The sequence below is a fragment of the Arvicanthis niloticus genome, chromosome 4 (assembly GCF_011762505.2).
Source record: "Arvicanthis niloticus isolate mArvNil1 chromosome 4, mArvNil1.pat.X, whole genome shotgun sequence".
NCBI classification, from domain to species: domain Eukaryota; kingdom Metazoa; phylum Chordata; class Mammalia; order Rodentia; family Muridae; genus Arvicanthis; species Arvicanthis niloticus.
The window spans coordinates 88844063-88871866 of NC_047661.1; the positions used below are offsets into that span (position 1 = coordinate 88844063).

A 27804-nucleotide genomic window follows, 5' to 3' on the forward strand; every position below is an offset into this window, starting at 1 on the left:
ATTTAAAAAATATTCTCAAATCCTGTATGTATTGAGCTTAATAGAACATCAAATATAAGAATGTCAGACATGTACTCATAGACTTATAAGTAGCAATTCTATTAGATAATCATTTACTCATGTTTACATTGATTTTATAGTATAATACCAAGTGTCTAATTCCACATACCTATCATATTTCATTCCAGAATGATCATGTGGAGGCTTCTTTAAATAGGGAATCTCTTAGAACCAATGGCCCATTCAAACAGGAATGGCATCCAAGCTGGGGTCTAGAGTCTTGTATGATGTTAAGTAGGCAATTGCGTAGTCAAATCAAGTCATATACAGACTGACATGAACCCTAATAGAGTCACTAACCCTGGATTAGAAGCTTCAACTCCTATTGAGGATGACAGAGTTGAAGTGCAGCACAGTATTCAAAGGATGCCCTCAATTTTAGCTAGTATTCCCAGTAAACAAACTGACTTATCCCTCTGGTGTGTTCACTTTCCTTTCCAGAAAACAAAGAAGTTTGACTCACTTGCCTGAGCAAGAGTGATCCTATATACCCAGAATCTCCAGAATTAGATGTGTATCTACAATAAGGCTGACACTCCATGTGTCCAATTGTATTCTTCACTTCAAAATTTCACACCAGGGACACACAGAGAAATCGCTTAGATATTTAAGGAGTTTTAATTTTGTGAAACCAAGTAGTGTGCAGGCATGAAACCCTGTAGCTTATCCAATCAGCATTGGAGTGTGCCAGAGATTCCTGTGGGTCACCCTGTTATCTTAGTCTTTTATCTTAAGCAGGGCTGTTCACTCAACTTAAAGTCACACATAGTTTCAGGGTGCCTCCTGCTGTCCCTTTTCATAGCCCTGTCTCTCATTAGTCATCTACCTCACATGAACATGAATTGGCCTGTCTCCCATCAGAGTGAGTCACCCTATCTTTGTCTGAAGAAACATTCCTATCCTTTCTCAAACTGGCAAATTTTTCTAAACCCGACTGAGGAGGACTAGTCCATATTTACAAAGATCTTGTTTTTAGTATTTGCAGCCAGCCTATCAAACCATCTTTATTCCTCACAAACCCTTCTAGACCAGATGACAAGCATAGGACATGGAGCTGAGACAGTGTGTCTGTGACCAGCAGCTAATGATTTGATGATGAAGAGAATTCTTGCCCTTCCTTGTCTCCAGGGCAACAGAGGGAGCCTGACCATGTAAGATGGACATGCACTGTGAAAGCTGCTGCCACAATAAAGGCTCTTCCACATATTGTTCCTGCCATGCTACTCAGGGCTGTCACCTCATTTCACAGGAATGGCTATAGTGCAACAGCAGTTAATTTCCATGTCACCACAGAGCCGCATCCTAGAAGTCACTTTGCGGCTGCCCTGGAGGTCTGAGAATATTGGACCCTCACAGTGAATCAGGGATTTATTACTTTCCACAAGGACTAACTCAGTTGTTGACAAAGAATGTTGTTTTAGAAGATATGGAAATCTTTCTGTCCACCATTGAGCATTAGTTTCATAGTCCCGAGGACCTCCACAATATGCTGCTGGGCATCGCTGTGGATACTGACAAATTACCCCTTCTAAAAGTAACCATGGGAGTGTCTGATGCTCAGAGAACTGTCAAAGCACAGCCCTCTGTCCACAGAACTTCCAGGATGAATGCAATGTTGTGGAATTGGAGAGCACCAATTTCCAAGGCTTATTCTTTGCTCTTGACATCTCATGACTTTGCACAAGTTTTCAATTATGTTTTTTTTGTTTTGTTTAGTATTCTTTCATTTTAAAATGCTAAACATGATATCCTGTTGTAGGGTCATAGTGAAAACTAAGTAAGACAGAAAAAAAAAAAGTCTGCCATAGCTATGCTAGTAGATAGGCATGTCTTTATTCCTAACACCTAAGTCTGTGATTAACTATATGTAATTACTTATGTGCACACTTTTCTTTTTCCTTGGGGGTGTTGTTTTCTGAAGGTCATTGTTGTAGAGTCTGCCAAATGGTCTACTGTTTGGTGTTAATTTATTTGAAATTTTGACAGACATGAACAACTGGTCAGAAAATTCAGGTGATGTTTTCATGTGAATAGATGTGCGGGGCTTGAGCTGACATATCCTCAGAATGACACCTCATTATTTGAACAACTAGGCCTGTATGCAAGCCATTGCTTGCTTCTCAGTGGCACACAGCATCACAGAATCTCTTCTCTGCACACACCTGAGCCTTTGAGAGCTGCCCATCTGAGTGTAAGGTGTGTGTTTCAAGTGTGCAAGTGTTCATTGCCTTATATGTTGAGTCAGAGAAAGAAAAAAGTTCACTGCACATAAGGTACTAAGTAAACTAAGTAATTTATGATTACTGGCAGAAGAAAAAGTGATGAGAAAGAAAGACACACAGACATTAGATAGATAGATAGATAGATAGATAGATAGATAGATAGATAGACAGACAGATAAATAGATAGAATCTTTTTTTAATACTTGTCATTGATACTTGTTTTAAGCCAGAAAGTCCTTTCTTTTCTGAGTTATGCGCTGCTTCTCATGCTCATGGGCACTAAGACTAATGACCATTGAGCATGGTTTCTGCTCTAGTGAAAGCTGGACTGTGGTCAGAACACTGTTTTCTCTTCTCCTCTCAGCTGCAAAGGACAGCTGTTTGACATGGATCTAGTTTGTAACTCATATATTGAGTTTTCTTGGTATATGAGACAAAGAGTCAGATCTGTGGCTTGGTTTTATTAGTTGAACAAATTAATTTCTTTAAATTTTGTATTTCTTATCCATAAAATAAATATGTTAGGGGCACCTTGCAGGGTTATTTGGAGAATAATTTTTTTAAACTTTGTATTTCTTATCCATAGAATAAATATGTTAGGTGTTAGGATCACCTTGCAGGGTTATTTGGAGACTAAATGAAATATTTGTGACAGGTCTAAGCCCAACAAGGGACCATGATACACTTGTTACTGGTATATCTTTTAGTGTAATTTAATGTATAAGATATTTATAGCACACACACACACACACACACACACACACACACACACACACACACACTTTTCTGCTTGGCATTCATCTTTGCTTCTTATTAGCATCGTGGCAGTTTGAAAGGAGAGACGTAGTCAGCAGGAAAATCTTAAAGTACATTGAAGGGAGGAAAATAGGGCTTTTGCTGTACTGAATTCTCTCTGGGGGAGCTTTGGTCATGATCTCTGCTGATGTTTTCAAGTACACTCTTCAGTGAATAATGATATTCTGTTGCTGGAAACTAGGACCCTGCTGAGGGACAGAAAAGATCCCCAGTGAACTCCTGTCTTCTCATGAAAGCAAACATGCCTGCAGTGTCCTTTTGACTGTTGGAGTCTGGATGAAGTTTTAGACAGAAATCCATGCTCTAAAGGCACATGTTTTTTCTTCTTCTTCTTCTTCTTTGTACTGGTGTTAAATTTGGAGCTAAGACCAGGTGGCTCCTGTCTTCCTGATGGCAGGGAAACAACAGACTACTTTTACCTTGCATTATAAAGAACAAACACAGTTGATGGTGGTGTTTCACAAAATAAAATCTGAATCTAAAATGGGACACAGATGCGAACTCTTTGTTTCCCTTTGTAGATGGTTAGTGCTAGCTGTCATTTAAGGATATGCAGTTACACTTAGGGGAGTGAATCTGAGTGAGTGGAAGGTCCATCCTCTCACTCCAGGGACCCAAAGGAAAGAAATACCAATCCAAAGTGAGGCTCAGTGTTCATGTACTCAGTAGAACTTCATTAAACTTCTTGGGAACAGAAGAACAACTCTGTGATGCCTGCTATCTCATGAGGGAAGGGAAGACATTTAAGTCCTTATTTCTATGACACTTCTGCATTAGGGCAACCATGTTGGGGACACTGTCCATGAGCAGCAACCTCCTACATTCCCACAATGGACACTCATAGGTAACTGTCTTACAAACCCGGTTTAAATGCCAACACTTATTAAAATGCCAACACTTATTATCGGTATCCGAACTTACAGGTTTAACAATGATAGCTGAGAATTGTGACTCCTTCCTAACTGTCCATTAAGCTCATCTCCTGACATCTGCTTAGAGCAGAATGATATAACTAATAATGTTTTCTTATGGAGCAGATTACATACCAGGAATTGTGCTCAGTAGTGTATAGGCATTTGATATCAATTGAATCACAGCCCTATGAGGTATAATTTACCATTTTGAGAAGTGAATTCTCAGGATTGATAAGTCATAATTTTTCTCTACTGTATACATTGAACAAGGGGAATGGGCAGGATTCCAATCACTATGTCATAAAGCTAAACATTCGGAGTAGACCAAGAATAGTACCGAATTTCCTTGTATATCTAGGGCTTTGTGCATGTTACTCCAGTCTCCTCAGGTTTAAAAATCTCTTTTAAGGAGATTTGTGTTGAACTTGCTTTCCCTCTTATATAGTGTTTACAGTAGGGCAAGGCACAAGGGGTCAACCAACACTTGTCTATTGATTGGCATATCTTTCCCACCTTGCTCTTACAGAGTAGTGCCCTTAATATTGTTTCTCTCTCCTTTGATGATTTTTCGCTCAACATGTATTTTCAGCGACTATAGTACATTTATTCCGTGCTAGTCCACATAAGGATGCCCCCCCATAGGCTCATATGTTTAAATACTTGCTCCCCAATCAGTAGAAGTATTTGAGACAGATCAGGAGATGTGACCTTGTTGGAGGAGGTGGGCTTTAAAGTTTTGAAAGACTTGACTATAGCAGGAAGAGTGAGGCAAGCCACCTCTATGTAAAGGCTGGGTGTCATGCAGCCACAAAAGCATCTCCTGCAGGAGGACCTAACTGAGGACTGCTTGAGAGACCAAGGATTGCTGGTGCAGATAATGCCAGACAATCAGAACTGCTGTTTAGAAGAGATGCTTTTCTGGGACCAATGGGGCATGGGTAGAGGGTATTAAATGAGCTTGCAGTAGTGTTCAGATGAGCTTGCTGTGCTTGGTGGTCATGAACTCTAACCCTCTGAAACTGTAATGCTGAAATCAATTGCTTTCTGTTATAAGTTGCCTTAGTTATGGTGTTTTATAACAGTAAAAGGGAAAAATAACCAAGACAATGTCAAAGCGTTAAATAATATGACCGTAGTGAAGTATACCGGAAGAGAACATTTTATGTCAACACAGGTAGCTGATCCCTGACAGTGTGACCTGTATAAGTTGTTGCAGGTGACAGCAATGCAGTTACGCTGTCACTCTTCCTCCTCTTCAGAATTTAGGCTTCCACATCTCTTTCACATTCTGTGCTGAGAGTGCCATTGTTAAGGCCACAGTAATTATAAACTTATACTCCATCACTAATGCTTTTTGATTCACTATGAAAATTCAACTTCGCTTCAAGGACAGCATGAGATGTGGTTAAGTTTTTACACATGCTATTTTTAAAGATCTATAAGAATAAACAACCATATTCTCTTCAAAGTAAAAGTCTCAATTTGAGGCCCTTTCTAATAAGAGGAGAAACCTTAACTCTGCCGAAAAAATAGCACATAGCATGAACTTGCTAAGAATAGCCAAACAACACTGCAGAATGTCTCCTGAGGAGTTCTGAGGGAAAAAAAACCCCAAGAGACTGAGTGCATTTCTGACATACAAATCCTGAAGGGTGTCAATAGTCACTAGGCTGAAAATAGCATGTATTCAATAGGTCTGATGGCGGCTCAAAGGATTGCAACTGTCCCAAAATCACTCCTGAAAAATTGGTTTATGTCCCATGGGAGAGCTGAGACTAGTTTTGGTGTGTATAGGGATACCTTATAATTCAAGACATGTCTGGCAGGCAGTCATTTTAGCATTAGAGTGCAATTTCTAGGATTCAGAATGATGCTAAAATTGATAAGGAATTGCTGCTAAGGTTAGGGTGTATTTCAGTGGATAAAAATGTATAATAAAGGGTTTTATTTACTTATTACTGAAAAAGCTGAAGGACACTTGTTTTTAGAGAAAACTACTAGATAAAATACTGCATTTATAGGTGACAATGACAGCTTAAAATAACCACAAAAAGGCACAATGGTTGTTAATTAAATCTCACACATGTTTTTTAGACTTTCATTTTTTTCAGAAATAAACTAGACTAACATATATCATATTTTGTTTTCATTTCTTTGGAACTTGATTGTTTCTTTAAGTGTGTTGATCCAAACCATTGTGAACGAATCTGCAAAGGTAGATGTCATGTTGTACAATTAGGCTGTCTCACTAAATCTTCTTACTGTGTGTCAGAAACCAGGCTAAATATTTGAATGCATTGTGTTTTTTAACTGTCACAAATGTCCACTGATTCCACTATTCAATTTTCATTTTAATGAGCAAATTGAGGGTAAATAAGGCCTCAATTTTTTCAACATGTATGCAATGATAATAAATTAAAATATTCCTTGATTCTGTAAGAATTTAGGCTTATTAATCAAAGTTGCTTATACTCTTTGTTTATCATCTTTAATATTCTGGCATAGTCTATATAAAGCCCTTATTTTTTATTATCAAAATACATGTGTGAATGCATTTTAATATCTCCATTTATTTATAAAACAAATTGAGAATAAACAAATTTGTGAAGAATGAAAAAATAGTCATTAGTAGTATTCGAGAAGTTACATGTTATAGTTTTTCTTTATGGGTACTTGTTTTCTCCCTTTCATAGAAATTTTTTATCAAGAAAAAGTAAGAAACCAAGATGTTAATTTTTAAAATGGTAACTGGGAGCCAGACAACATATATACTTAGAATATTAGTGATCATATATGTTAAGATGACAGAATTTTGATAGCTTATGTTTTCAGTCCCCCTCAGAAAACCCAGTTGTAAAGCAGTAATACAATTATGGTAGTTATGGTGATGACATCAACCAATAAATCCCTAGATTTAGTTAGTGAAAAGAATTCCAGTTTTGAAATTTTTTAGTACCACAGGAGAAATATATAACATTTTTTTAGGAAGAAGAGGCTATTTCATTTAGATACTTTAAAATATTAACATATTCTGCACCTTAGTCTGCTTGGCTAACCAGTGCTTTGCATCCCCTCCCAGTGATGTCTGATAAGGCAATTCTCCATTATCATTCTAGAAAGTATCTAGAGCTGATCATGGTCTGTGAGATGGCCCTGGAATCCACTGTGCTCGGATCTTATCTCCAACTCAAACTACTTTGACAAGTTGGGACTCAGCTTGCATTTCACTTTGGGTTCTGTCAGTCATGAGTTGACTCAGGGCTGGAGTAAGTCTTTCAAAGAATATATAAACACTAAACATATAGTCTTCCATCCTGACCACATATTACAATCAACTGGGGGGGGGTGGTTAGTAAAATTCAGATGCCTTGGGCTTGTCCCAGCAAATTATACTTTAATATGCTAGAGAGGGGGTTGTAGTAGCTATTTCATTCCAGTCTTGATTAACCTTTGTCTAGTTACTGATATGTTTAGTGTCTTGTCACTTTCTAGTTTGGGAAGACACGAATCTTGCTGTCATTCTTTCCCCCTTTGTTCTCATAAAACCAATGACATAAAGGTTAAAGTCACTGAGAAAGAAAGATTTTCAACAAGTACAGTCCTGTTCATCGCTTTTCAAATGAGCAATTAATAATTCATAACAATTAACTGAGTTATGTGTTTCTCTTTCAATATGTTTCTAAACATGAATAGATTAAATGATAATTGCCATCAAATTTTATGTTCTATTTCATGTTCTCAATAAAAGTTTGTCTTTGGTGGCTCACTTTGTATTTCTTTTTGATATATTCATAACCAAATGCAATATACCATATTAAAATATTTATTATTAGCCTATCAAATATTAAACACTCTTAAATTATGTGGATGAAAGAAAACAAATAGGCCACTTGTTTAAGTTTTCATGATTTTCCTTATTTTAATATGGTTTGGATTTGTACAACACATGCTGATAAAGGCTGATGATGTGAGGAGCAAAGGAGCCCTTGACCTTTAGCTAAAGTTTCCCAAGCATGTATACTCTCTCAATTTTCTAACTGCCATTACTCTATGAACACCAGAAATCAAATACACACACACACACACACACACACACAAAACAATAGTAATGACAGCTAAAAACATATTAGGCTTAAGAATAGTAACCTCTACTTGAGTTTAAAATACATACTTTTCTACTTCTCAGTCTTTAATATGAGTAGGAATCACCCACAGATCTCTCTCTCTTTCTCTCTCTCTCTCTCTCTCTCTCTCTCTCTCTCTCTCTCTCTCTCTCTCTCTCTCTCGTGGTTAATCCTGATATTCTGTTTCTAAATATTTCCCCAGCCATGTGCATCTACTGATTGAAGGATCATATGCTCATTTTATTTTGTTAATTATTGTGCATGTATGAGCACACAAGCATACCTGTCTATGAACCACGTGTATAAATGTACCTATGGGAGCTAGAAGAAGCTGCAGGATCTCTTGAAACTAGAGTGACAGGTGGTGGTAAGCAGCTGGATCTAGGGCTAGGAACCAAACTTGTATCCTTTTCTAGAGCAGCCCAATCATCATTTTGAATATCAAGGTGGATCTGACTGAATTGAAAAAGGTATGCAGCTTCTCTGAGCCTGCTGTCATCAGTCTGTAAAATGAGGGTGACTTGTGAGGTATGTTTTATGTACCTTACACAGGTTATAAATGGCTGACACATAGACAGCAACGAAAAAAAACATGGTCCTTATTAGCATGATCCATATTAATAAAGATAATTAATGTATGACTTAAAAATGGCTAAAATAAACTCTGTAAGGTTCCAGTTCAGATAAACTTCTAAGCATATGTGTCAGGACTGTCTATAAGCTAAGAAAGTGGTCCTAAGTTCATTTCCTCTGACTGTGGCCAGGCAAAAGTGAAGCACTACTTGACTGAAGTTCTTCTTGATTTGCCAGACTTTGGAGAGCAAGACTCACATTTTATTTGTCATTGGTTGGCAAAAGTTATTGTACTTCCTGGCATGCAAGAGGACTTCAATAGCTGGTAATCAAATGACCTTTTAAATTAGTGAATAAATATGTAAACTTTTACTGAAATTTCCTCTATAAAGAGCATTTTGCTGATAATCAAGACGATGTTATTTTTTTTTCTACATAATGCAAGAGTCAAAAAGTAAATGATTTGAGAGACTCAATAACTAGATAAGTTTGCCAGAGAGGAGAATTAAAATACTTCACAAGATTCTGTAAGAAATTGATCACCTTGTTTATAACCTTAATTTATTATAACCTTGTTTTTAATAAATGCATGTGCTTCCTGTATAGCATGATCAAATCTTTGTTGTATCTGAAGGAATGTATTAATATGGCTCTATGTGATGCTTCTATCAGGTGAAATCTAATTTCCTTCATCCTAAGAATTGAGACAGTTTAGCAAAATGAAGAGGGGACAGAGAATCGTGAAGGAAGAGCTTATAAGTGGAGGCGGAAGACAGGTTTAGAAAGAAGGGAGAGTGGAGAGGGAAAAGCGATATTTGAGAAAAGGCCATTTAGAAACAACATTTATAAACTGTATATGCTCATACTGAATTACCCTACAAAGGGTTTAATGCTCCTTCCAGAAGCTATAGATTGCCAGATAAAAATCTCAGTGTCAGGTGTCTGATATCTCACATTGTCTTGTTGCTGGGGGGGGGGGGTGGGTATCAGAGACCTGCAAAACAGACTATTGTTCTTCATCTTCATAGGAACTAAAAAGGAAGTCCCTATTGATGAAGACCTCACACACTTTGATTAAAGGACTGGGAGAAATAAATTTGGTATTGTCCTGGAACTCTCCATCCCAACACCTAACCTTAAGAATAATCTAATAATTCTAATAATAATATAGTATTCTGGGTGAGAAAAAACATGATCATACCTAGATCTGAGCCCTGTGAGCTTTGTAAAGCTTTTGTTGATCAGCTTTACAAGACACGACAGTAATAGCTTGAAGGTGATTGTTGTAACAAACTGCATTTTTATTGGACTTAAGAGCCACAACTGAAGAAGGAACTCATACATGTATACTAAGTCTAAGAACCAGTGGGTAGGAAGCTTCTGGGTCTAGAGGTGAGCCCACTACTACATTTTGCTAAATAAATATAGTATTGAACTCCCTTCTAAATACATATCTCTAAAAGCATCTCTGTGCAGCTATCAGTCCTTATCAGAAAAACATTTGTGTAGTAGACAGTGAGTTATACAGATATTCACTCATTACTGTCCACATGTAGAGAATATATATATACATATATATACACACATGTATATGTATATACATATATATACACACACACACACACACACACACACACACACACACACACACACACACGTAGTGCTAAGGCATAAATGAGACATATATATTATATCCCAAACCCCTAATGAGAGAAGCTAGCCAAAGAGAGATAGAAAGATTTTATGAACAGACACTGAAGAGGAGAGTTCTGGATGTGACAGGACCATTGTTCTTCTGAACTCATAGCAGCTGTGGTCTCACCCTGAGAGTCAACATTCCAGTATGAAATAAAAATGGAGGCACATGAAATCCGAATGTCAGATGAGGAGCAATTGACAGTTGATGACGAATAGTAAAGAGAGAGTCAGTTTTCTTTGGGTGTGGTCTCTGGCAAGTTGACTATGCTCTGGTGGATGTCCCCTACAACCATGTATATATAGAAAACACTAATTGAACAATAATCTTTTTAAAAAAAGAAAAAGATATGGAGTTGGGAAGGATACATTGGGGTTCTGGGTCAGAGGAGGTAAATATGACTAAACTGTCTCTCTATATGAATATACATATGTATGAATGTATGTATATATATGAAGTTTTCAAAATGAAGTCACAGCATATAAAAAGCTTTTATAGTTTAATATAATTAAATAGAATTCTTGTTTTATATACATACATATCTGAGGATCCTTTAGGAATCTTTAATTTTTATTTTAGTTAGAAAGTACACTTCTATAAGTGCAATATTTCAAGGAATACTTCCATGTTGTCCTGTCCTGAAAAACGCTGAGTCAGCAGCAGCATGCTGCATGAAGTCACAGTAGGAGCCTCAGTCACTAGGTGGCCATGCAACAGACCCACAAAACTCTGCGGTGTTGTATTTAAAGTCACATGAGCAACACAATTGTCCACGTAATTGATTTTATGATAAAGAACATTAACATATGAGTTAAGTTCATAGATGTAATGGCACATTTTCGAAGGTTTAATTGTAACTCTTAAAAGAAGTTGCAATGCCTCTTTGCCATTTTGTGGTGTTTCACAACTTATTACTGTTGGAAAATGTAAGTTCACTGTCCTGGTTTAACACCACAAAGTTAAGAACTAGGAAAGACAAAATATAACATTAAAATACATCTTAGGAATTATTTCTAATCTACTGTGGAATTATTTCTAATCTATTATAAAAACATGAGTGATCTTTTGATAACCTGAATGATACCCACTGCTATAATCCATTGTGTATATAAGCTGTTATTCCTTTCAACAATGAATAACTAAATATTTACCATATTTCTTTTTTTATGTTTGGGAGCTTTTCATTTACTTTTTAGGTTTGAAATTAATTAATTCTTTTTACATATTCAGTTTGCATCCCACTACTGCCCTCCTCCCAGACACCCCCTCCCACAAACCTTCCCCCCTCTCCCTTCCCCTTGTCCTCCCATACCAGGGGATGGCCCTGGGTATCCTCCCACCCTGGCACGTCTAGATCTTTGCTAGGCTAGGTGCTTTCTCTCCTACTGAGGCCAGACAAGCAGCCCAACTAGAAGAACATATCCCACATGTAGGCAACAGCTTTTGGGGTAGCCCCTGCTCCAGTTGTTCAGGACCCACATGAACCCACATTTTAAGAGATACCCACACGTATCTCTTAAAAGCAGAAAATTTGGAAAAGATGGGGTGAAAAGCATCTGTGCATTTGAATATGGATGGGTCTTGGAATCATTCCTGTGGGCAATTCAAAAGGTCTTGGGTTTAATAGGCTCAGTCACACTCAAAAAGAAATCTGAGCAGAAAGAGTATGAGTTCACAACACTGACATGCACTGTATTAAGGATAATTACTAGCAACATTAAAGGTGATGGTAAAAAAATTTCCTATATTATCTACATGTTTTACATGTATTTTTCCTATGTTGTTGGCATTGGAACACTGGATTATTAGTGTAATTTTATCTTAGTGATGCTTTCTGCTGATATTCAAGGTGATGGGCTTTTCCTGCAATACACAGCAGAATAATTCTTCCCTCTGACATGAACAGTCCTGATTATATTATGGCCACCCTGACTTCTCTTTCATTAGCTGCTGATTGTACTAAATTGATGCTAAATTGGCTTGGCTGACTCTTAAGGCCTTTAAACAGTTGGTATCGACCATGTCTGTGATCTCGTCCTGGAAATTAAATGGTCAAAGCTTTCATGTTTCTGGGAATCCTAACCATTTTTTTTCCTTAAGGTCAATTAGGACCTTGTAAATATGAACTTGTTAGATCAACCCTCTGCCTTATGCATGTCAAGGTTTTAATGAAAAGTCTTTCTTCTTAGAATGTCTCCTGACTCCTGCTATATGTTCTCTCCATCTATGTGATAACCCCTCTGTTGCTTTGTTTGCAACTGTGTTGAATTTTGAATAAATCAAGCTGTGGTTGCAAGGCAAAGCTCAGGCTGTTTTCCTTTCACTTGGATGATGAACAAAGAATTGTTTTTTATACTTTTTAAAATAAATCAAGTCAAATGAAAAGGAATGGAGGGTTCCTGGGTTGGGGGGGGGGTTGGGAAAGGGGATTATATCTGAAATGTAAATAAAATATCCAATAAAAATTTTTTAAAAAGAAAAGGAATATCATTTTTGACATGTGTAATTTGTGTAAGAGTCAAATTTCAGTTCAATGAATAAATTTTCCTTGGGCGTCATCATGTTCCACGTGTGAGTGTTGTTGAGATGTATACTCTCAGCAAGGATAGTAGTTGGGACCCAGCTATATGACCCACAGAGCTTAGCATAGGGATTATTTAGATCTTTAGAAAAAAAGTTTGCTGATCCCTTGGAAGAACTCACCAGATTCTCTCTCAATCTGTGAAGTAAAAATGATAAAGTCTTATAAAAAAACAAAATAAACATGACCACCAACAGTCACTAGTAGCTGCTGTGCTACTTAAAGTGTTCAACTGAAAAATGACCCCTTAAATTCTCATCTTTACCATCTACAAAATGAGGAAAACGCTTACCTCCCTTGTAGAAAAAGATAATGTATGATTGTTCTCTATACACACAGAAATGGCTTCATACAATTTTATTATCTTAAAATGATCACTATTCTTACCAGAAATTGATGTGCACATACAGATCAGATTTCATGATCATACAACTTTGGGAACTGAAAGCACTCTGACTATTCAAGCCCCTGTGTCCTGGGTGGCACTGAGATGATGAGGTGCGTGATGTCATACTTGGCAGAGACATAGCAGCAGTTACACCCAGAGGCAACAGTCTTGACCCCGGTGTTTGGCGTGCAAGAAGTAAGACCTCAGTTGAAATTTCTAGAATCCACTTAAACCAGGATGTAGCAGCACAGGCCAATAATCTCAGTCCTCCTACCCAATTCTACTATGATATGAGTGGTAGACACAGAAGAACCCCAAGACACTCTCCAGCTGGTTAGCCTGGCCTCTGCTATCGTGAACAAGGAGATGTCTGCCTCAAACAAGGATGAAGGTAAGGCCTGGCACCTAAGGATATCCCAACTTCGGATATCTGAACACATAAAACTCATGTACCACTGTGCTGTCTCTACCCCTGTCTCTTTTTCTCCCTCTCTCCTGTCCTCCCTTGCTTTTCCCCTGTCTCCCTCTCACTTTCCCTCTCCCTCCACCATCTCACACAAAACACACACACACCACACACACACACACACACAGAGAGAGAGAGAGAGAGAGAGAGAGAGAGAGAGAGAGAGATCTTTACAAAAATCCCCGACTTCAAATGTAAACCTCATTTTCATGAGTTGTATTAACTCTTATAATCTGCATAGCAAAAACTCTCCCAGCTATGGTTGGTACCAATGCTCCAGTTTTATATTTATGAGTTAGTGCTAAGGACTGACTCTCTAGTGACAATTTTCTCCTACAAACTTCAAGTTGGGTGGCCATGTTGTTGTTGGGCTGAGTTTTTACACTTCTTAGCTCTCATCTTTGTACACACAACTTTATAAGACTTTGACACATTCTGTCTCTGTCTCTCTCATTCACACACAGCTTCAAACATGCATTCAGCAGTGTGTAAAGAATGGCCCAGGGTGAGACCCTATATTTATTCTACTCAAAGTCAAGGCAGAGCTCCAGTCTTCATTTCCACTTGCCCTTCTGATCACCTGTCAGACAGGACCTGGTTGTTGTATTTCTTCCCATGCAACTGAATGGCAGTGACAGCGCACAGACCTTTATTGTTTATCTTGGATAGTTTGGTAGCATGAAATTATTAAGTTTGGGTATACTTGGTAGTCTCAATGTTCTGTCCAACAAAGATAAAAATCCAACATGGATTTCCAAGTCAGTATTTTAAGGTCTGCTTTGCAGGTGAGAACTGAGGGCTCCTTTTGATTTGAGAACAAGGTACCAGAGCCACTGGCTAGGAGTCATGTTTTTATGATGTTGAAAATGCCTGAAATTGCTCTCTTCATTGTGCAGTATCTGTATTTGTCACAAGTGGACCTTTGGAAATCGAAAATTGCAGTTTTTGAATCCATTTAGTATAGAATCCTATACCGAGTATGAGTACATTCAGAACCACTCACTCCCACCAAGCTAGCTGTGTCGGTATTTGCCTCTCATGGCTTCACTGAATAGAGCCATTAGCACGTGGAGAGTTCCAGCACTTCCTACAGCCAGCATAATCCCTGATGCCCTAGCCTCATCACTCAGGGGTGGCCCCAGGTCTCTGATATGGTAGAGGTTGGTGGGCCTTGTCTGACAACTCCAAATCAAAGTTAAATATCAGGGAAAAACAAGAAGTGCAGCTGGAAAGCAACAGCTCTTAGCATGACTGCTGAATCAGGAGAAATTTCACAACTGGGGGCAGCTCTGAGCTTTCTCTTCTAGCTGACAAAATGAACCTTGTTCCCCTGGAGGAAGACCCAGCATATTTGTAATGCTTATACATTGCCACTTTCTAGCTTCTGTTTTCCTAATATTTTCTCTTTTCAATTACCTCTGAGAGGCACGGAATGTCTGTTTAAAGAGCACTGCTTTCCCACTCAGAGAAGCTGGGCTGCAGGAGTAGCAGCAGCCCTCTCAGGATATTTACCGTTCATCATTCTTCTGTGTGTGGTACTCAGCAAGGGAAATGACACTGACATTCAAGTTAGTGGGAAGGAAATTAAAAGCTAGGATCCAATGAATCATTCACTTTATTGACAAAATGAAACTTTTGGTGGTAGAGATACAAGAGTTAAATAAGTAGAACCTGCTGTCTAGGACTGTAAATGCTCTCAAGCATGACAGACACATCCACATTAAGGTGACATGCTTCCTGTCAACAGATTCAACGTGTAAGGTCATCTGGTGAAATGTGAACTGGACATTTTAATGTAACACAGCAAATCGGAAGAGGCAGCAACCAGAGGCAATTGAAAAATTACAAGTTAGGTTCAAGGTATTTGTCTTGGGAGGTGTAATCTTCATCTCACAGAACCAATTGGAAACATCGTCCTAATATCTCCAGGATCACAAGTTGTCAGGCCTGCAGAAATTAATCTCCATAAAATAAAAAGAATGAAAGAAAAGGAAGGAATAAAACTCCTGAATTATGGTAGCAGAAGAATTGGGATCAAAAGCTATCTATAGAATGAAGGGAGTTTTATAAATCCCTAGTAGCTGACTTTCAAAGGATTAAAAACACCAGTAATCTGGAAGATGATGATTCTGCTTTGATTTTTGACTTCTTTGTTTGTTTGTTTGTTCTCAAGAAGAGTGAAAGACCATGAAGTCGAGTGGATATGGAGATGTGGAAGATCTGGAAGGAGTTGTGAGAGAGGAAGAAATATCATCAAAAAAATAATCTAGGAAAAAAATAGATCAAAACATGAGTATCCTGAAAGAAAAGCCTGGGATAGACAAGTAAATAATAATTAGAGAGGAAGACAGTGGAGTGGCCCAGCATGTCTCCTAAGGATACCTGGGCTGACATTCTGGGCATACTTGCCCTCTGCCCCATGGGCTTGATCTAATGTCAAAGTTGGAAAATTTGAGGCATCTTCACTAGAGTCTCCGTTGACACAAGACCAACCAGAATCACTACTAGAAAGGGCACATTAATCATCTGTTTGAACTTTCTCACAGACCACAGAATCTGTCATTTCTTAGTGTACCTCATATAGCTAGAGAATACTGTGGCTGGAAATTGGTGAGTTGAAAGCAACCTCTTTCATTTGACCCACATTTCTTGTTCTTTCCCATTAACCAACAGGTCTACTTGATCTATCACAGACCTCAATGGGCTGTGTTTGGTTTGAATGTGAAATGTCCCACACAGGCTCATGTGTTTGAAAACTAACAGCTGGTGGCACTGTTTGGCAAGGTTATGGACCCATCAGGAGGTAGAGCCTAACTGGAGAAATGTGACTCATTGGTGCAGGCTTTGAGGTGTTGCAGCTCGCTCACATTTTCTGTTGCCTCTCTGATTGTTGAATACAGATGTGATGTGACTGGCTGGTTTCCTGTCCCTGCTGCATGTCTTCCCCTATGATGAGAAAATACTTTCCCTTGAACCATAAATCAGAATAATTCCTTCCTTCCCTCCTTAAATTGCTTCCTGTCAGGTACTTTGTCATAGCAATGAGAAAAGTAATAAACACTGGCTGACATCTGTAATCGGCCAAATTATATGTTTGCCAATATGCTTCAACTCTTCACATGAAAAACACCTCTACCAAGGGAACAGCTGTCCTGCATCCCTGCCTTGCTATGATGGAAGTGTTATAAAGACTAGATGTATGCAGTATGTTTTACTGGGATCATGACCTTTGGCCTTTATTCAACTAAAACTATGTTAACTCCTTTGGGACTTTGCATCTTTGCCACTTAAATAACAGTTCCCACAGTTCCTTAACACCTAGGCTTTTACAATTTAATTTTTTTTAGCCTAATGTGCATCAGAGTGTGAACATATAGCACATGAGTGAGTAGTATTCTTAATTATTAAGTTAGATTTTTAAAGACACATTTTTCTTATACCTACATTTTAAACAGTTTTATCAATTTTATCAAAAAATAGTATGAAGCTTTTTTCAATGGATTGGATATCAGTGCATGGGATTTTATCAGCCTTTACTCCTTTGTGTGACAGTGGTGTCTTTGTCATCTTATCTCCTAACTGTGTGTACTCTACTCCAATGTAGTCTGGTTTACCTTTGGGGACAAGGATCCTATCAGGTGCACTGGATCTAACATGACTGCCAGTAGCCTAGACAACTCTTACTTTCTTATAATTTATATTGGATGCTAAATGACATACACCACAGTGTCTTGACAGTTGACAATTGTCAGAGTGACAAATGTAAAGAACCAATCAAGAAACAAAAATGAGGCAGTACCTGAATTCCTAGAAAACGTCTGCCTATTCTCTGAAAAGATGCATATATATATATATATATATATCCCTTCTTTTATTGTTCTGTTTCTCCCGTATTACTTTACTCTATTTGGAACACCTTCCAGATCCACAATGGGTCAAGAAGTTGATGAGCATGTTTGTCTGTCACATTTTCTATTCTTGGCCATGAAAAAGAATCCTTCATGGCATTTATTGCTTTGCTGGTGTTCATCTTGATACTGGCTCTACAGTTCTAGATAAAGGGCTCATCTTAAGGACAAACTAAACAAACAAAATGAATGAATGATCAAACAAATGAACCACACCAACCAACCAACCAACCAACCAACCAACCAGTCATTCAACCAGCTAACTGACCAAATAAACAAACAAAGAACTGCTAATAGGGACATGGTCATCTTTATAATCCTAGTACTTGGACAATGAGGCAGAAAGATTATCTTGAGTTTGAAGCCAGTCTGGGCTACAGATTGATTAAGTTTAAGGCCAACCTGGGAGCATAAGGCCCCCATCTCAAAGCAAAACTAACAAAAACAAATAAACAAACAAAAAACTCAACCCAAAACAGTAGCAATGACAATAACAAAAACACATAACGTCTTTCACTTTTTTGATGATAACTTCTCATCAATATATGTGAACAATTTGGCAGAACATATTGTTTGCTTTATTAAATAGTTTGACAATTTAATTAACTTGTGTTTGAAGGTAAAAGAGCACTTAAAAGTTTTAAATTTATGCAAGGCAGTACTCCCTTTCAAATGATCTTTCATTGATAATATACTCTTTCTCTCACAATGCCTTTTCCATACAGTCTATCATCTTGATTAAAAATATTTCACTGTCTGATCTTTCTAATTTATACTCCAAGTCTACATTGTCTTGCCCTGTACTTTTTTTTTCAATCCAAGTAAGTATATTTTTGAAGCAGGTCTTATTCTTGTTTATCCCTTTTTGAAGGAAAAACTGTATTCTGTCTGCAAGATACCATTATCTTTTGCATTGAAAGCTAATGATCTTGACAGTTATTGTATCAGGACCTATAAAATGGGTCTCTTCTTAAATGCTCAAACCCTTCCAGAACCTATTTTTGTATGTAGCATGTGATTTCACATAACATAAGCAATGAAAAAGTGAGTATTGATAGCTTAAGGTAATAATGTGGCGTTTTACTGTATCTTGCTTGTGTCCTTCTGGAACATGGCATAACTATCACTAGAACCACTCATTCTAATGTGGAGATTCACGTTATTATTTGTCTGAAAATATTCCAAATATATCCAGTATTTTTGGTGCTGGTACTAAATTAACCCTTCACATGTTACAAGAAGCATTAATTTCTGTTTGCTCTTTTTAGCTTTGTTTTATTGAGACATGGCTGTGACCTCTGATTTCAAAATGTTATTAGTTGAAACTTTTTCTTTATTCTCAAACTCCCTTTGCTTCTTTTTTGGGTGACCTTTTCATTAAAATAATTTTTATCCTGAAAACCTCTTTTTTTCCTCCTTCTTTCCCTTTTTTCCTCTTCTTCTTTTGTGTTTTTCTTTTTAGAAATGAATTTATGTAGCCAAGATTAATTTTGAGCACTCTATAAACATTGGATGACATGAAACTCTTTTTCCTCCTGCATCTACTTCCTAAGTTCTGGGATCACAATTGTGTGTCACCATATATGTAAATATACATATATATGATAGACATAATATATACATACATACATACATACATACATACATACATACATACATGCATACATACATTCATACACAGACACAGTTACACACACACACACACACACACATCTATTTATTCCTAGTTCATTACTGCCAATGTCACAGCCAGCTTTACTCTACTACTCGTTTCTTCTTGGTATTGATTTCTTGCCACGTTAATTTCTCTGCCACTAAGACTACATCTAACACTGGGCTAGGCAAAAGGCTTTCAGATAGAGGTAAAACAAAATAAAACACCAAAAATCTTGTATGCTCAAAGATAATTTTGAAATATGTTAAATGTATATGTCAAATCCAGTTTTGACTACTCCAATCTTTACTTTAATGAAGTGAAAGAATAATTCTTCCAAGAGAGAAATCTTACTCTTACACACCTTTGTTTCATAAAATATATTGGGTCCCATCCTTCTCTTATATGGTACTTTTGTTTTGTTTTGTTTTGTTTTTTTCCATGATGACATAAAACTTTTTGGCTAGAATTCAAGAAATAACACAATCTACTTTCTATTTTTTTCCTTTGTTTAAAAATATTTTCTGTACCACACAGACATGGCACACACACATGGCAGGGAGATGGGAGAGAGAGAGAGAGAGAGAGAGAGAGAGAGAGAGAGAGAGAGAGAGAGAGAGAGAGAGAGAGAAGAGACCACCAGGACACACACACATTTCCTAAGTCATAGGAGAATGTTTGGTATTGCCAAGACAATATTTTAGTTCCTTCATCTCTGCTCATAATTGTTACCCGACCCCATGACCCTGTGTCACAGCAGCTATCTGTTTACATCCACGAAGCTTCTCTTGTTAACCCCTCACTTTAGGAGGCACTCAATACCAACTCCATTATTTTTAAGGACAATGGTCCATGAAAAAGCATTAGGGTTGAAGGGTGCTAAGGCACAGAGTATTTTATTTTTATTTATTTATTTTTATTGTATATCAGGGGCTCAAATGCACCTTCTGTTTCCAGAACAAAATCTTAGGTGACAGGATTTCCTCTGATCTTCCAATTGCTAATATAGTGTAGGTGAGTGAGGGATCATATTGTCATCTGATAAAATTAATTTGTAATTTGTATCCTCACCATCATTTTACTCTTGTTACACTCCAGGACCCTGCCTCCTTTTTTTTTTTTTTATTAGACTTTACATTATGTAACAGACATGGTGACACAGGCTTCTAATACCTACATTCAGGAAGCTGAGGCAGGAACATCATGAGTTGAAGACCAGTCTGGGCTAGAGCGTAAGGTTGTGTCTCAAATAAAAACAGAAGCATTTCTATGAAACTTTCAGAGATGCTTATGTCAACTACAGTTTTTCTATTCTTCGTATGATGAATCTTAATTCCTGTAATTAACCTGTAAGTTCCACCTGCACATGAATTAGGTAACTTTCTGGAATGCTGGGAATTGTAGTTCTGGGAAATAAGAAAGCCTTATGGCAAGGTACAGTGGCCTATAGGTTTGGTTTCATAAGCCCCTGCAACAAGTGGCTGGAGACCATTCAAGCTGGGAAATTCTGGGAGAATGGTCCTGACCAAAGTCAATCTCTTAGTCGATATTTAATATTTAATAAATGTTTACTTTCAATTTGGTTTGAAATGATATTTTTCATTTTGTTTTGTTCATTTCTTTGTTTTGTTTTTTCTAGTGAATGGCAGGATTAATAGGTACTTGTTTCTACCTTGGCACCCTTCTCTCCTTTGCTGCTTTTGCCTGATGGCCAGTTCTGAGACTCATGTTCATTTGTTTTAGGACTGTAGAGTGCTTTCTGAATCCTATCTCTTCATGGGGTTTTAGGAATCTACTCTTAAGGATAAGTGCTTTCTGAAAAATTACAGCAGACAGGCCTTTTAATTCTTAGCCTTATCTTGAGCTACTGTTCAAGGGAGTTGCTTTTCATCGGGTTGTCTGAGTGCCTTTCACTATTCCTCTCAGTGCCTAGCTCTTGGTACCTCTAATATTGACCTGCCCAATGCCAAAAATCTCTTCTTATTGCTACAGTCCATCTTCTCATACCATGCCATTTTGTGTTACATATAAATGTAGCTGCCCAATACATAGAAATTACATGAGTGGCAGATAGAAAATTAGATCAGTTTTTGCACGTTTCTAGTGAAATCTAATGCTATTAGTTGTTGTTATAGTAGTTATCTTCTTTAAGATTTTATGTAGAAATTTTATGTAGAAAATAAAATGATTGTATTATAGAGATAATATGATTTCTCATAGAAACTGTCTCTACTTTTCCTGCATGCTACTATTTTATTCAAATGAGAAATAAGCACACAGAAGTATAGCTCTGCTGTCCAATAGGGCAGACATGGCGCTGTTAGGGCTTGTCATATGGTTAGTTTGAATTGAGATGTTCTATAATTAAGGACACCAAGATGTTTTTAAAGGTCCTAGAGATGGGAATATACCTCCTTAGTACTTTTTATATTAATTATATATTCAAATGATAATTTTCTTCATATTTATGGTTAAATAAAAGTCAGCTCTGAAATCTCTTTCCCATATTTTTCCTTTTCTTTTTTGGTTTGGCAGCAATACAACTGAGGTGATCTCTGTGACTTGCTCTCTTTTTCTCTGGATATCTTTGTTTCAGAGGACGTGGGTGTTTCATAGTAGTAAGTTTAAACATCAAAAGCAAAGTGAGTGCAGAACCATAAAGCAGAAGAAGTTACAATGGAGGCAGGAAGTTTCTGCATAGATTTAAATTTTTTGATTTCATGGACACACTGACATGCCACCTGCCTGACAAGCTTCTCAGACGACTTAAGAGTCTGCAGAGGATGAGCTGAGCAGCAACTCTCTAAGGTTTGTTACGTGGCACCTAACCCTAATGTCTCAAAAAATGATATTGATTTTTTCATTTCTTTTACCACAGCATTTCAATATGCCTTAGATTTATTACCTCCAGGATCTGGGTTAAGACTCAGTGGTGGGCATGATAGCAAGGGTGGTTATAAGTTATGTAGATATTGTTGAATTTATGAACTCTACAGTTTCAGAGATGCTTTCAATTCAGGAAATATATTAACCACATACATATCACACTTCATTTCGTGGTGAGGATTTCCAAGCTGGGTTCCCTACTGTGCCACTTAATTTATGGTCTGACCAGGTATACACATTGCCATACAGTATTTCAATATAAGTTGTGTTAGCCATCAGAGGAGATGAGGGTAGGTTTCAGAGAAGCCAGCTGAACGACTGATGGATCACTCTCCTACACAGGCAGGGCACTGAGTAGCCTATGGAGCTTGACTGCTGGATGGTTCTTTTTCTGCTCTGAGACGCTGCACATACCAGCCTAGACAAGCAGAGTCAGCCATGCTGCAGCAGGCAGAGAGCAGCTCCCAGAGTTACTTACGTTGACAGCCGTAGTACCAGGAATTTCCTGGCAGACACTCATCACATTTAGGCCCTGTCGTTCCAGTCTTACACTCACAAAATCCTGAGCCATTACAACGATCATGGATTGAACCCAAAGGGTTACAATAACACTCTGTAGAAACAAGACAATACACAGGCTGGAGACACGTCAAGTGGCTTAGAAGTTATCAACACAGGAGCGTCACTTACTTAGAAGGATTCACTCACTTAAAGGAAGATGTCCATTAATGAAATGCTTTGGCAAATGTGGCTATTTCAGGGCCATTTATTTACTTGCTCAGCCTTCCATGGCATCATCTTTATGATATGGGAGAAAAAGATCTGAACCCTTCCAAGGAAATAAGACATCATGCTTTCACCAGTAACAGATCATAATGGAGATTCCATTTGTTAGGACATTTTTTTTAGATGGTTTAATGAATGCCATGAGAAGTGTGTATATCAAGGATAAATCAATATTCCATCAGTGTAAAATCTGTTTTAAATTATTCAAATGGGTTTATCTGCTACACTCAATATCTGGGAATGGTCGAACGTCTCAAAGTGCAATACAGATGCACTTTACTCATTTAAAGGTAGTTTTGCTTTATGATTTGGGACAGTGCCTTCACTTATTTATGTATATCAGGCTTTGAGATGAGCCCTTAGCCGTTGTGTTTGCTGGCCATGATCACTCAGCTCCTTTGTAGCGTAGGTGAACAACCATGAAACAAAAATAAATTTCATACTTCCAATCTAAAGGAAGATAAACTTTGAGATGTATGTTTGTCTCTGCAACTTTCTTGTCTGGGCAAGGTAATGGTTTGGCATAATAAAAAGCTAAGGGAATGCTTCTTTGATCCCCACACAGGGCATTTTAATGTCTGAAGCTCTATTGTGTTCAAACCTTAAGAGAGAAGTGGGAAACCTGTGTTGTTCCCCAGCTGGAGGCACACAGGTGGTTTGGAGCAAGGGATTTCTGAGCTGGTGTTCTTTTCACTGCTATCATGCTGTGGGTTCTTGGGCAGGTTATTATTACTTTCTGTTTCTCAATCTTCTTTGTTTTAAAGATGGAACCATTGTGAGGATCTCTTAGTAAAAGTTTGAATAAAATCGTGTAGCCAACCAATTGACCAAAGCCCTGGGGAGTTCAGCTTAATTATAACTGAGTTGTGTCATTAGCAATGAGAATTTGAAATTATCATTGTGAATAGACCTAGAGGTTTTGCCCAATCTTGTCATTGAGACAAATGAAAACTTCTTCAAATGATGTGGAAGACCTTTAAATTATAGTTTATGTTGTGTTAAGTCAGTATTTAAAGCTCAGCATTCTCCTAAAACAGTTATAAAACTAACAATGATGTGAGTGTGTGTGTGTGTGTGTGTGTAACTAAAATAAAATTCCAAAACATTTCTACTTTTTCCTGGCAGCATTTTCTATTCTAATGTGTGTCTATGTATAAATAGGAATAATTAAAAATTATTATTTTGTTGTGGTTTTTGATGTTTATACATTTGTATTCACTGAGTTGTGCCTACATCACCCTGGAATGGGTCTCCCTTTATAAAGTGGGCATGTTGATAAAGAGTTGTTGGTGTTTTGTAAGCCAGTTGGAGTTACACCTGGGCAGAATGTATCTGCATGCTGTTCCAAGTAGTCCACAGTGATCAAAGAGATAGATTTTTAAAAATTTAAAAAAATACACTGTCCAACATCTAATCCATAGTAACCGCCAGTCTTTGTTGTAAGAAAGATGAACAATGTTATCTTAGTCATAAAAATAAATGGGCAAAAGACATAATGTTTTCCCTTTTTCACCTTATACACAAATAATATTATTTTAGATCTATCACTTATGAATTTCTATTCAATGATACATGGTATAGTAGGAGTGACCATGAGGATAATATTTTATTACATGAAATTATAAAGAAAATACAGGGCTGTCAGATTGCAAACCAGCATAAAATACTTTGCACAGCTCAATTAAAACGTTATACTACAATTTATTTATGGGCATTAAAATTGTGTTGAGTTTCCTTGGTTTTGTGTAAAGGAACCTCTCATTACCTGATCGTGGGTTTCAAGGAGAATTAAAACTAATGCATAATAACTTTGAGATATGTTTAGTAGCAACTGCTGAGCCCTGTGTTTCTCTCTGATGCAAAGCTCATTAGGGGAATTATTAACAGTGATTACTCAAGGTCAGAAACCATGCATCCTTTAGCTTCTGCTTATGCTCAAGTTTGTAAGAAGCATAAGCATACAAGGATGGCATTTTCATGTAATCGTTGCATCATCATGGGGAAATGGCATGTATCTCAGAAGACATGACTGTATGTCTTCTAGGAGTATGTATGAAAATCAAATAAATTCACCAGTAACCACAAAGCAGCAATCACTGTGGCAACATGAAATACCCAGCTGAATTGTATATTTGCTATAATATAAAGTGACATCAAAACATCTAGATAGATCAGAGGTGTGAGCTAGTCCCTCAAAGCTGGGTGGTGAATTTTTAAAAAATTGCAAGGCATCTTTTGAAAAAGTTTTTTTTTTTTTTTTAAATTTAGAGATGATGTAGATAGAGTTCAAAGTGTTTGAGATTAGTACCCAATGCTGTGAGAATGAGTTAAGCAAATATCCATTTAATTCCTTTAGTTTTTTTCTGGACTAAATAGCAATTAGTTCTCAACTGCTGTGGTAGGGACTTACAAATTAAGTATTCAATCTTTCCCCATAAGGTCTTTTTGCTTTGCTTTATTTAAAATATTCAGATGTAAAATACTTTAATTGCATATATATATGTATATATGTATATACATATATATATGTATATATGCGTATGCATATGTATAGGTATATGTATAATGGGTTAGGGTTTGCTTTAGTGGTTCTATTCACTTAACCTTTTCTGTTCTTTACGTATTTATTGCAAGGTTATATTTTCACAAGTGGCATACAGCACAATATATTCTACATTCAAAATTAAGACAGCTGTGCATCTTTTTGTTTCTATTAATATCCTCAAGTCTTCATAATCTAAGTGTTAGGAAGGTGATTGGGCGCCTCTTCATAAGGTGACAGTAGGATGGCTGCTGTCATGCAAAAGCCTACTTGAGGTAAAGTTTAGGCATCTTTAGCTTTGCTAGCTGTGCTAAAGTGCTTAGGAGGGTGTTCAGGCTGTCAAGTCAGGATGTTCTTTGCTAAGAGTGTACAAGTTGGGTCAATTTGTCTTTTTTTCCCCGCAAATACAAAAGAGGAAAAATCATTATTATAATACTTACCCTACTGTTTGGTTAATGAGAATTAGTTATTTTGTTTTGTCCTCTAATTGCAGGTCAGGGCATACTTTACCAGTGTTTCCTGTTCATTTGCTTACAACAAAGCCAGGAGGTTTAAATGACTTACCTAAGGCACATAGCTAGGGAATAGCACATTGGGTCTTGAACCCAGCTCTCCAGCATCTAACTCCAGTACCTTCTCCACTAATTCCCAAATTATAAATAAGGAAGCATTTTGAAAAAAATAGAAAAAACTGCAGACATAAACAGTATTGTGAATACTTGGTCCAAATAAATTCAAAATAATCATAGAGTTATTCAATGATAGTAGACAAGAATGTCTCTGATTGTCACAGTGCAAGCAGAAAGTGGGATCCAAGACACACAGTTGAATTGAAAACTGACTCTTTTTTTATGTATATAAAACATCATTTTTCATTTTCCATCCAGTATGCTCTACAGCTTATCCACTCTCCTGAACTTTGTTTCTGGAAATCTCTGCCTCTATAATTTCTGGTGTAGTAATAGGCACTTCAAATATATGCATTTTTTAGAGTAAATTATACAATGAAATTCCATTTACTGTTTCTCTATAAGGCTCTCTCATGCCACTGTTTTGAGTTAGGAGCTCATGCAATGCAGGCTGGTTTCTATCCATGATGCAGCCAAAGCCTGCCTCAAGTACCTGATTCTTTTCATTCATCCACCACTTGCACTGATGCCCCAGAATGCCTAGCTCCAGACTTCCTTCCTTAGAGTAAGACTCTTCATCTAGAAGGTAGAAGAAACTTTTCCAAAAGGGAAGGAGCACCTGAATCTTCCCAGCTGAGAAGAATCAGTCATGGGGGATGGACAAGGCTTCTGGGATTTCTCCTCCCAAGATCCTATTTTAGATGGCTCATATATGTTATGATTTAACAGAATTTATAACTTGGAGAAGTTTTGAGAAACTACTCTTCCTCTGGGAACAATGGAAAAATCCAATAAATGGAATTTCATTACTGTTGATAGAAAAGGTATGCAAACTTTTGCATTAGAACTTGCTAGTAGCTCTCAATTTGTAATAGCAACATTTTTTAATATACCAATATTTGTAGATCATCATCAATTGTACCTGAGTCTCTACCAGAAAGTTTCTTACCTAATACAGTTAATTATCATCTTAAAGGTTGAATTTACAATTTGAGGTGAATAAAATCAGATAAAAAACTTTATCAGATTTTAATATTTCATGCAAAAAAATTTAAAGAGACAAAAGGAAGAGAGAAAGAAAAGACCAGAGAAAGAAACTTTAAATATTCTTCATTTCCTAAATATGATTTCTCATGACATCATCTTCAATGTAACAATATAAAGAATCAAATTCCACCCCCACCCCCAAACCAAGTATGGCTTTATCCAAGTGCAAGCGAATTTCCAGTCTACCAAGGATATTTACTCCATTGAGGAGATTCATTCTGGCTCAGCTGTCGTGCAGATCACCAGCTTCTTCACCCTAACCAGCTCCCCATAGCTCCAAAGGCACAGAACAAAAGCTGAAATCATAATGGAACTGACCTATGCACACATTCTCATCGTCCAGCTGTGCAGAAGCATTTCTGAAGTAGCCCAGCCTGCATAACTCACAGTGCTGACCTCTAGTGTTGTGTTTACAGCTCACGCAAATGACTGTATTTAGCAGATCGATATAACTGCACCGATTGGAGTGGCCGAAGCATTCACAGTCTTGCAAGGAAGAACAGAAATGTATA

General features: G+C 37.3%; 1 protein-coding gene across 7 annotated transcripts in view; it reads right to left on the reverse strand.

The window, feature by feature from the left end:
• Ntng1 (netrin G1) overlaps positions 1-27804 on the reverse strand; it is a 337637-nt gene that overhangs the window by 25325 nt on the left and 284508 nt on the right. For 3 of the 7 annotated variants that reach the window (XM_076933156.1, XM_034501099.2, XM_076933157.1), the window contains one exon: positions 22767-22901. The exons of 3 other annotated variants lie outside the window; for them this stretch is intronic. In XM_076933156.1, the coding sequence (XP_076789271.1) occupies positions 22767-22901 (135 nt within the window). Of the gene's footprint in view, positions 1-22766; positions 22902-27610; positions 27779-27804 lie in introns of all 7 variants that reach the window. One more of the 7 variants, XM_076933155.1, reaches the window with a different exon arrangement.